The sequence below is a fragment of the Quercus robur genome, chromosome 2 (assembly GCF_932294415.1).
Source record: "Quercus robur chromosome 2, dhQueRobu3.1, whole genome shotgun sequence".
Lineage (NCBI taxonomy): Eukaryota > Viridiplantae > Streptophyta > Magnoliopsida > Fagales > Fagaceae > Quercus > Quercus robur.
The window spans coordinates 48,321,151-48,333,390 of NC_065535.1; the positions used below are offsets into that span (position 1 = coordinate 48,321,151).

Genomic DNA, 12,240 nt, shown 5'->3' on the forward strand with positions numbered 1-12,240 from the left:
GATTTATTAAACAACAGACTCTACGCACCTTTTAGCAATGGGCCAAAAATGCCACTATAGGCCTCCAATTATTTCATAATTTTAGTCCTTCAGCGGCAGTTTTTGCCCACCGCTATAGGTTTTTTTTCCCCCTTCTAGGTTCTAAAACCACATTTCTATTGCAAATAACCTGTAACAATTTTATTTCCACTAAGACAATACCACAAATGTAACTAGATAACACCACAAATGTCTCCAAACTAACATTATATTAACATAGAAATATTCTATTACAAATAACCTATGACAATTTTAGCTCCACTAAGACAATACCACAAATGTCTCCAAGCTAACATTATATTAACATAGAAATATATTATCAAATACATAACATTGTCTATAACCATCATCATAAAATTAACCAAAGAAAGATGTGATCCTTTGTACACAGAAAGTCCTTCAACACTTAAATTAAACTAATACCATAATCAAAGTTTCAAAGTGTTTCAAAATATTTTTCAACACTTGCAAAAAATATGTTTAGAGTTCAACTGTGGTTCTTTGTACAAAAAATGTCCCCAACATAAAATTTATAAACTGTCTGGTTGATGGGATGCGGCTGATGATTTTTGGAGAGCTAGGGATTGTAGGATCGGAGGAACGTCCTACATACAAAAAAAAAATTAAAAAAAAAAGAAGAAGGCAATAATTAGGACACAACATTGAAACCAATGCAATCAAATTGATTAAATAAAAAATAAAAAATAAAACCAAGACAAAGAACTATACATGCACAAATAGTACTACAAAAGTATCAAATACAAGTGACATGACGATGAAATGTGATAGAGCAAGTCCTTCAAATACAAGTAAAAGAACCCAGAGATGTGCAAGCGCAATGCAGTGCAGCCAAGTTTCAGATTGTCAAGATGAGGTATGCTAGGTTCATAAACTTTCTTGAATATGCTAATGCGACAAATAGGACATTATGCAATAACACTAAAAAATGGGAAACAATCTCTATATATACTACCAAGTCTGCTACAGAACAAAGCCAAGTTCAAGTCATGGACATGGCGCGGTCACCTTATGGCACGTGTTGGGCAATGGCCATGCCAAGGCCACACCGTGGGCATAGCACAGTTCATGCTAGGTGGTGGCCATGCCAAGTCCATACATTATCTGAACCACACTACCTTGTGTCAACTACTTGTAAGGTTAACAGGTTCCACACAACAAATCTTTAAGCATCATTGTGCTATCAATTATGTTTTCAACCATGACAACCAATCTCTACAACTCATCTTCAAACACATCATGCTACAAAATTGGCTCATTATCAAGCTTGTTATTTCCTACCAAATCAAAATTAAAACAAATAACAACAATTAATAACAGTATCACACAAAGCTACCAAGCCAAAGGACAAAGGCCTAGCATTTGGAGTTGCAAAGGCTTTAAGATTTGGGAACTTTATAGAGAGCAGTCTCAAGGTATTCAAGTGGCAGTGATCATCAAGGCTTTGTTTACTTATTTATAACAAAAACAAGGAACTTAAACTTATAAGTACACTCATCATCAACTGCTTTAATCAAAGAACTCAAACTGCAAACATATTACACCAAGAATTCTATAACTTGAGAACTAACCAAACCAAAGAATTGTAACTAAACTCCGAAACCCACATTTAAAAATAGAAATCTTTATGCATACCAAAATAACCAATCAAAGGAATTAAACAAACATTAATGCCAACTTGACTGCATTGTGAAGTTATTTGTTGCATTTGTTGAAGCATGCGAGTCATTCTTTGCTCCATCTCTTCAAATTGGCTAAGTCTTTCCTTCATTTCATCAAAAGAGGACAATTTCTCTTGCATCTCAGCCAAGGAAGCCTTCAGTTGTGCAACTTTGTCGTCCCTTGATTGACTTGGTCGTATTTGAAGGTTTGTAACAGCACTCTTGCTACTACGGCCACTTGGGCTTGGACCAAATCCTTCCCCACGAATATGACCTTTGTGCTCCTTAGCCATCACTTTGGCAAACACATTGTCCGGTGCCCATGCAATACTACCACTTATGTCAGATGATTGCAATTGATTTGAAGGTTCAGCCAACAACTCCTTTATTTTATCCTGATATATGAATTCAATGAGCAATTTTTAAATAGCATTTAATGAGAAATCATTTATGAATAGTACAAATAAGATTTGAAATTATGGCATAGCAGTACCAACAAGCATGCTAAACTGCCATAATTACAAGGAGCTCTAATTAAGCAATATCTGGCAAGAACCAAATGTCTAATAGATTGCTTATTTAGACAAAAGCCTCATAGTTCAAGTCCAAACAACCTTTGAAAAGATACGAATATGGTGCAGAGAGCAGCTTCTAGCAGCCACACTTTGGGGGAATTATAATCGACTAATAGGCTACCTTAATAAAAGCAGGCTCTCTCTCTATAGAAGCCAGCTAGTTTCTAGCAAAAAAAAAAAACAAAACAAAACAAAACAAAACAAAAAACCTAACCTGCTTAATCCACAATCTAGAAGTTCCACCCTACCATAGTTTTTTAGATATTATAGTTCATATCAAAAGTGACCCATGTTCCTCCAGTAAACAAATCCAATTAAATGACGATAAACTTGCACCTGTAACCATCTTAAGGCCACTTTTTGTTGGTACCAAAACTGAACTTGATAAAGTCAAGCACTAGTTTCAATCCCTATATCAGTTTTAGTCTCTGCAAGAGTAATGGATGGAAATTAAGTTTGATTATCACTAGTGGTATTTTCTCGTTTAGCCTTACTTACTAGCAGCTGTGTAGAGAATGACATCAAATAACAAAATTAGATGAACCAAATTCAATGCTATATATTGATAAGTAATGTGATTTCATTAAAACTCAAAAACAATATGCAAAGGAAACAAAGCAACAAAAAAGAACAAAAGAATCACGTAACAAATAAAATTCATATTAATCAAATAATGGAGGCCACTGCCTCCATATTATTGTTTTGTTAACCTTCATTTCATTATGCTCCCATATACAAACTCAAAAGCAGGCACGTAATAAAATGGATTACTCACCATTTTTGCTTGCACTATAGGATTAATTGCAGATCCATCTTTACAAGTATGCTGTACTAAATATAATGTTGCATGCTCTACAGGACGTCCATCCGCTTTTGCCTACAATATGAACAACATATTTATGTTATGATTCATATTGGTTCCACATAAACTTAAGATAAGTCAAATCATTTACATATTAGTCATAATACTTATTACCTTTTTTGCAGCGTGCACGGCAAAGCTACATGAACAAGTAGTATGTAAGTCCTCCTGTTTAGAACGTCAGTCTATATTCTTCTTTGACTCTATCTACAAAATTATGGAGTCAGAGAATACAAAAACAAACAAACAAACTTACATTTTTACACACAACCACAAGTGTTCTACTAATTTAACTATTGTGTTATAAAAAAATAAATAAATAAACTTATTCATACAGAAAAATCATAGAAAATTAACATTGTTTAGTAAAGGTGCTATTTATCTCATGTGTTTTTCTAACTAGAATATCACTTCACATTTATGTGAAAAGTTTTTTAACTATTCATAGAGATCTAAATGTAGTTTCACACTTTCACTAAGTTCTTATTATATTTTTTTTAAATAAAATAAAATAAAATAAAAAAATAAAAAACTTGCCTCTTAACAAAGAATTTCAACAAGCTCAAGATATACAATTGGGCAACTGTGGAATTCTTAAAAACAAATTTGCGGAAAATAAGTAAAATTCCAAACATGAAATGCTATGATCAAGCAATTATCTTAAAAATTTTATACATAAACCATTAAAACTCTATTTTGAAGCAAAACCTAGTTCAAGAAATAGTTGTAAATTGTAATCTATTCTACATTTAAGTACGGAAGAGGTTATGTAAGGATTTACACTTTTACAAAGAAAATTGAACTATGAAAATGCCATGTAAGGATTTACACTTTTACAGTTATTGCAGAGAAACCAAATCCTAAAGTAAATGTGCAGTAAAAAAAATTGAACGCATCCAGCATTTCAGAACAATCAAATGCACAAGTGGGTTTGCTAAAACTCTAATTTTTGGATTAAACTAAATCACCAGACAATAATTTCTCACAATCAATTTCGAAAGGTATGCATAGAAAAAACAAAACCAAAGGAATAATCCCACAACGATCAAATAGACAAGTAGGTATGCAAAAAAACAAACCCTTGAAGAAACCAACTCACTAGCCAGTTGTTGCAGACAATCCATTTCAAAAGGGTATGTAATAATGCATAAAAAGACAACTGAGCCCACCAAACAATATTGCCAAAACAATCAAATCCACAAAAGGATATGCAAAAATTTCAATTCCTGGATAAAACTAACTCACCAACCAGTTGCTTTATGCAACCAAAGAACACCATATCCAAAGAAACAAAGCACAGTACCAACATGGCAATAATGAAAACCAAAAACACAGATTAAGCACATCTTAAAAAAAATTAAAATTAAAAATTAAAAAGAACATACCACTGTATCCTCAATATACCAATGGTCAACAAGAACATCCCAATCTTCTGGTATGCATCCCTTGGGTCAGTTGCTCTTCACCCGTGCTTTGTTTCTTGGATGCGGTATGTAATAAGCCGTTTTCAGCCAACACTTGTGATCCCTCCAAGCCCTACAAACTTTTGTAAATGTCTTCAAATCTGCATATGCAATAGGATTAGTAGGGACAACGTATTTTCGCTACAATCAAATAGTTGAGTTAGCAATTACAGTCAAATAGTTGAGTTAGAATTAGAACTGCAACAAGCATGCTAAAATGTAATAATTATAAGTATTATAAGTTCCTGGTTTACCTCTACAAGACACCAACACTCTTTTTTAAGTTCTTCTGGCATGTCCTTCCAACTTAGATATTTAATCGAGCAATGTGGGGTTTCCGTGCAATCGTCCCCAAGAAACCAGTGAAAGCCCTTGCCTCGTCATCAACCAACTGATGCATACTATTTAGCGACAAGTTAATTACTTGGTCATTGGGAAGATCCCAAACATCCAAGTACTTGCTTGGCCTGCGAGTGGCATGTACAGGTGGTTGCACATCTGAAATTTAAATCATGCATTACAAGAAAAAATTGGCATAGATTTTAACAGACACTCATCAAATGTTAAAATTTTAACCGTTATCACTTCCTAAACAACAAAAACAAGCAAAATGTTTACTCTTTTTTTTCCAGTTCAATCAGTTCCTCATTATCACTTTATGGATAAGATAAGACCACAAACAAAGAAAAAAGTAACCATTTTCTTAATTTATAATGGTATTTCACACACAATAAGCTAATTCCACTAACTGTAGACAAATACCCATCTGAACAATCAGGAACCAACAAAGATCAAAATAAAAACTAAAAAAAAATACCAGCTTTGTCTATTAAGACTCTTATACCATAGTCACTACATAAGTATGACATATTGACAGAATTTCACATACAAATAGCCAATTTCACTAGCTGCAAATAATACTTATCTATCTAAAAATCAGAACCCAACAAAGATTAATAAAAAGCAAACCAACCCAGAAAGCCAAACAAAAGAAAAACTAAAAACCATAACTGCTTTCTTAATTAAGACTCTCATGTTTATAAGTATCAAATGGTTAAATTCACTAAAAACACACAAATAAAAAGATAAACAATGAAACCCAAATAAAAATAAAAGGCACCCAGATAAGCATTATCAAAAAATTTTATAGGTGAAATTGCTTGGAAATGATACAATGAGAATTTCACATACAATACAAACTAGCTGCAGATAAATATCTCTCTAAACAATCAGAACCCAACAAAGATTAAGTAAAAGCAAACCAACCTAGAAAAACCCTCATGTTTGCTATATACAGAGGATTTCTCATTAAATATGGCTAATTTATCTAAAAACACACAAATACAAAGATAAACAATGAGAACCCAACAAAAATAAAAAAACAAATTGTAAACAAAGGTCTTTTCTTTCTCTATCTTCTTGTTTACTAGTTAGTAGACAGTGGGGCATAATATTAGAAAATTCAACTTAACAAATTAGCATTAGTTTAAATAAAGTGGAATCGAATTTTCAATTTAAATTCAACTTAAGAATTTTTAAATAAAATTCAACTATCTAGGTGGATTAGAGAGAAGGCATGGATATGTGTTCTACGTATTAAATTTGCAACTATGATTGATACTATTATTATTTGAATAACATACTTGAGCATGGTTGTATTGATTAGCAATTAAATGATTAACATGAACCAAACTGTTAGTTTTTAGACCCCTTAAAATACAACTAGATTAATCTAGTTAATTAGCCAAGTGATTACTTAGTCAAATTAATCAGATCTAGGTTAACACAAATATATCATATCATTGTAAAGTGCGGAAAATAAAGAACACAACGATATGATAACTCAAGAAAACCAAACCGGTAAAAAACCTGGGAAGGATTTAACCTAGCTATCCTTAAGGTAAAAAGCAAATCCACTATGAAATAATTGAAGTTTGTACAATAGAACTTAGACCACTAACATTCTATTGCTACCTCGAGTAGAAAACTTACTACGACGACCCCATGATAACTCCAAGTTCACGGACTACTTCTTTCTTTAGCCTTTGCAAAACACAAACACCCACGTTTGTGACTTTGAGATCTCACTCAAAGGTTTAACAACACAAACTCTCCTGTTTGTGACTCCAAGACCACCCTTGAGGTTTAGATCATCAGCACCTTTGATGACTAGAGAAGGCAGCAACTTCTACAACACCGGATCTTGAGATTCTTCAAGTAATAACACCAGTAGAAGATATGAGAGAGTTTTTGGGAACAAAACCCTAAAATACAAAAGAGGCACACTCTTCTCTCTCTAAAAAGCCTTATAAAAATGTGTTTAGGGTTTCTTTTATATACTGGGAGAAGTAGATCTGAAACTCTAATCCTTAATGGACTTGAACTGTTGTTTGGGCTTAATTAAAATTCTGCAGATATGACTTTTGATTGGTCGAGCCTGTCTTTCAATCGATCGAACTAGACAGATTATGAAATCTTCTTCCTGCAGCTTGTATGTTCTTGAATCTTGACTTGAATCACCTTGAGCATTGTCTAATAATACCTATAGACTCTAAGATCTATATCTAGATAAGTTTTCATGATTTGCCAATTGTTCTAAACATTTAGAACCTAACAATCTCCCCCTTTGGCAATTCGTGACAAAACTTACATACAATATGAAATGCTCAAATACAAGAACAACCCAATACAATAAAATGCCCAATTACATCACAAATCCCAATCTATGACTCCTAACCTAGAAGTTACAAGAAAAGGTAGAAGGTCTTAATCAGAATGTACCTGTCTTTCTTGAAAACACTCAAAAGAACACATCAACACATGTGTGGAAAGAAAGACATGTAAACAATAATATGAAGCAAAATATAAAAACAAAAATAAATTCTAACTCTCCCCCTAAGTTAGATACATCAAAAATATTCTCCCCCTTTCAAAAACAATTTCAACTCCCCCTAAACAAAACAAACAGGATTCCCACATTTTATTTATTTCTCCCCCTTTTTTTCAGGTATTGACAAAGACAACTCAAACAAAGAGTAGAGTGACAGTAAACATGAGAGAAAAAAGAGAACCAAGGGAACATAAAACAATTTAGCTCTATAAAAAATAGAGGCAACTCCCCCTATGAAGAGCAACAACTCCCCCTATGAACAACAAAGATTAAAGAGAAGCTTCTCCCCCTATAAAAATAGGAAAAACAAAACAAGTTTTGGGAAAAACAATTTTGGGGAAAATTTAGGAGGTGGGGAAAATAAAGACACACAAACCAAACTTAAAAACTAAGTTGAGGATACACATGAAGAAAAAATTCTCTCTTTCAATAAATGCAAACATGACATTATGTGACTCATAAACAGTTGCATGAGTAGAGAAAATATTTTCACATTGATTATCCATCATATCTCTTAAGAAAAATATTTTTTGCAGTTCACAAATAAAAATAGCATATGCTAAAAAGTACATAACTCAAAAATTAATTAATCAATTTTTAAATCAAGTTGAGTACCCAATTTAGCAAAGTGTATGCATGTTATGTGTGAAACAATGAGAGATATGACTGCAAAACTGCAAGATGGATACAAAAAACAATGTAATGCATGTGAATCCTAAACATAAATGATGCATGAAAAAATATTTGGTCAAAAACTTAGAAATTGAAAATTTTTCAGTTTCGATCGATCGAGCATCAATTGAATACCAATCGAGCCAAGCAAATTCTAACCAAAAATTGTTATCGCAATTTCGATCGATCGAGCAATAGATTCGATCGATCGAAAATCTGGAAAAATCAATTTTTTGAAAAACAGAGCATTTTAATGCAGAAACTCCTTAAAGCACAATGTTTTGTGAATAAAATGCATGAGTATGAGATGAAAAGTTTTTCAAAAACCCTTGAATTTAACCCAAATCTTCCAAAAACAAGATTTTCAATCAATTTGTCCTCAAATATCAAACTTTAAATACATTTTGCATTAAAAACAAGGAATTTTCAATCTTGGATGGCCAAAACAAAATCACACACAATAACATGTACAAAGTTTAGCAAAGAGTAACTTGTGTAGTGTGTGCAACGAGATACATGTGAAGTGATATGCGAATAGTAATCAAGCACAAATTTTACAAAATTCATCACATAGAATTTGAAAGAGACTATCACCAAAAGAGTTACATCATATAACTCCCACATCTCCTAGAAAACAAGCTTGCAATCTTGTAAATTTCTTGATTTGCCTCATAATATACACACCAATTTTATTTGATTGTGAAGTTATTAAAGCCTAATAATGTATACACTAATTTTAGCATTTAAACTGAGGCTACACCTTATGATCTTTTTATGCATGTACTACACTTTCTCGAGCACAAAATTTTACAATATGCACCAAGGTGTTCATGATTGGCTAGTAAACAGTAATGAGATGGTTATTTATGCCTTTTTCAATAAGTTCAAGTCCGACAATCAAAAGCATGTGATTTCAAGATCAAGATCATGTGATCAAAAACTATAAACATCTTCCCACATAACATGCACTACAAAACTCAAACTGGTAAAGTGCAATAAAATAAGCTCATCCAAACTAAACAAGGTACATAAACTTGTTATGTAAAGATAATATGGCCAATCCTTGATTATAAACCAAGATGTGAAAAATACAAAACACAAAAATCTTTTTGGTTTTAAAAATATATATGACAATAAAACAAAAAGCACACATTATGCTAAATCAACAATGCAAATTAATGCAATGCATGACAATGCTTAACTAAGCTATAGAGGGTACACAAACAAAAAATATCAATTTTTTAATTAACCCTTGAGTACATGTATAAACTAGTGCATACTCACACAAAATCAAAAATAGCTTAGCACTTATATAACACACACTATTCAAGTTTCTCCACAATGTCAAGCATGTTCTAAATCAAGAGAGATATCATAATTCATGTAATCCTCAAGAAAAATAAAACAAGACTAAAAAAAAAATATTGTTGTCTTTTTAAAATTTTTCAATGTTTTTGGATTTTTGAATAATCAAAACAACCTAAGAAACAAAACAACCAAAAACAAAAACAAAACATGTCCACAAATAATTGAAAGAATTAAATCAGGGACAAGTAAACAACACTCACCTTAGAAAATCTTTTCTCACTCATATAGCACGAGTCTTTGGATTTGTAGGTGAAAATCCATGAGAGGTAGAGTGTATTTGAGGGATTACACCAATCTTCTAAGAGAGACTAAAATCTTGCAAATTCCTTTCACAAGCCAACAAGCTCAAATTTTTCAAAAGAATATGAAACAATTTATATGGACTTATGGCAGGAGAAATATCGTCACATATCCTAAACTGAAACACAGAATGCTTAAATTTCAATTTGTGACAATTAGGACGAGTGTGACTGGAGACACCATAAAAGTGACAAACAGGAATAAATTTAGGAACATCAGTATTCCTAACAGCAAATCTAGTCTCAAATTTTGGTTTTTGCCTCAACAAAGAACAATTTGGTCTAATATGACCAACAACACCACAAAGGTGACAAGTAGGCACAAAAACATATTTATTATGCTCTCTAATAGTAGGTTTAGACATAGGTTTAGAAACTTCAGCGTCTACATCAGAACTTTTACCTTTGTCTAACCTAGCAAAATAAGCATTTTCTTTATTATTCCTCTTGAAAGGAGGGATATAAACTTTCTCAATTTTAGGCTTAAAAGAAACCAAAACACTTATGTTATCAACAGCAGGCTTGGTACTAGACAAATTTTCAATTTTAGCTTTAGATTCAACTAACTCTTGTTCCAAGCTTTTCATCTTCTCATCTTGAGCGGAAATTTGATTTCGCAAAAATTCATTCTTTTTATTAGATTCATCTAATCTAACAACCAATTCCTCTTTTTCAAGATTAGCCAATTTTAACTCTTCCTTGAATTTCTTAGCAATTTTCATAGATTTCAATAATTCCTTATGGAGAGTTTCACGGGCATCAATAAGATCAACAGAAACATGATCAGAAAGACACTTCAAATTATCCATGACAACAGGGGTCAAGGATCAGCTCTTAGATCAAAAGATCTAAAACAAAAAAGCTACCTGCTCTGATACCACTTGTACGTTTTTAAACCCCTTAAAATACAATCAAATTAACCTAGTTAATTAGCTAAGTGATTACTTAGTCAAATTAATCAGATCTAGGTTAGCACAAATATCATATCATTGTAAAGTGCAGAAAATAAAGAATACAACGATATGATAACCTAGGAAAACCAAACCGGTAAAAAACCTGGGGAGGATTTAACCTAGCTATCCTCAAGGTAAAAAGCAAATCCACTATGAAACAATTGAAGTTTGTACAATAGAATTTAGACCACTAACATTCCATTGCTACCTCGAGTAGAAAACTTACTACCACGACCCCATGATAACTCCGAGTCCACAGACTACTTCTTAACTTGGCCTTTGCAAAACACAAACACCCACGTTTGTGACTTTGAGATCCAACTCAAAGGTTTAGCAACACAAACTCTCCTGTTTGTGACTCCAAGACCACCCTTGAAGGGTTAGATCATCAGTACCTTTGATCATTAGAGAAGGCAGCAACTTCTATAACACCGGATCTTGAGATTCTTCAAGTAATAACACTGGTAGAAGATATGAGAGAGCTTTTTGGGAACAAAACCCTAAAATACAAAAGAGGCACACTCTTCTTTCTCTAAAAAGTCTTATAAAAACATGCTTAGGGTTTCCTTTATATACTGGGAAAAGTAGATCTAAAACCCTAATCCTTAATGGGCTTGAACTGCTGTTTATTCTTAATTAAAATTCTACAGATACGACTTTCGATCGGTCGAGCCTATCTTTCAATCGATTGAACCAGAAAGATTATGAAATCTTCTTTCTATAACTTGTATGTTCTTGAATCTTGACTTGAATCACCTTAAGCATTGTCTAATAATACCTATAGACTCTAAGATCTATATCTAGACAAGTTTATGTTCACGATTTGCCAATTGTTCTAAACATTTAGAACCTAACACAAACTATAGAACTTGAGAGTTTCAACATGCATACAGGCATAACAAATAAAACTGTCACATTTTAAAAAATATAAAAATAGACAACAACCATCATGAGACATATAGGGTAGGGGTTGAGACATAGAGGCTCCTCCTTTATTTATTTATTTTTAATAGAAATTTTAAGCAAACTAATAGCAAATTTGACATCAAGTTGTAAGCCCATACCTTGCATAGAAGCTTCGTGCATTTCTTGGTTCATTTCTTCATCCACATGTTCTGTAGAAGCTCCTTCCACAGTTGCACTCTTAGAACGCATGCACAAATTTAATTTTCGTCTTGCCATTTCAACTGTCAAAGTGTAAAATAAAAACAAGTATATAAGCACAACGACAAGTAAAAAACAAGTTGATATGAATGAAATATAATGCTGGACACATTACATAACATAACAAAAAAGAAACAAAAACAAAAACAAAAGCAGAAAAATGTAATATGAATGAAATATAATGCAGCATGTAACTAATTATTATTAACAACAACAATACTTGTAAATAAATAAAAAAATAAAAAAGGGAAACAACAACAAAAATAGCCCTTCACT

At 32.4% G+C, this 12,240-nt stretch overlaps 1 protein-coding gene across 1 annotated transcript; it reads right to left on the reverse strand.

Annotated features, from left to right (window-relative positions):
* Positions 1–355: 355 nt before the first annotated feature.
* On the reverse strand, positions 356–11,982 carry LOC126699710 (uncharacterized). Its single transcript, XM_050397662.1, has 6 exons — positions 11,865–11,982; positions 5,043–5,116; positions 4,700–4,759; positions 3,069–3,170; positions 1,736–2,113; positions 356–644 (listed from the first exon to the last, which is right to left on the reverse strand). Exons 1-6 carry the CDS (start codon positions 11,980–11,982, stop codon positions 570–572), a joined length of 807 nt encoding a protein of 268 aa, XP_050253619.1. The 3' UTR covers positions 356–569.
* Between the last annotated feature and the right edge of the window lie 258 nt (positions 11,983–12,240).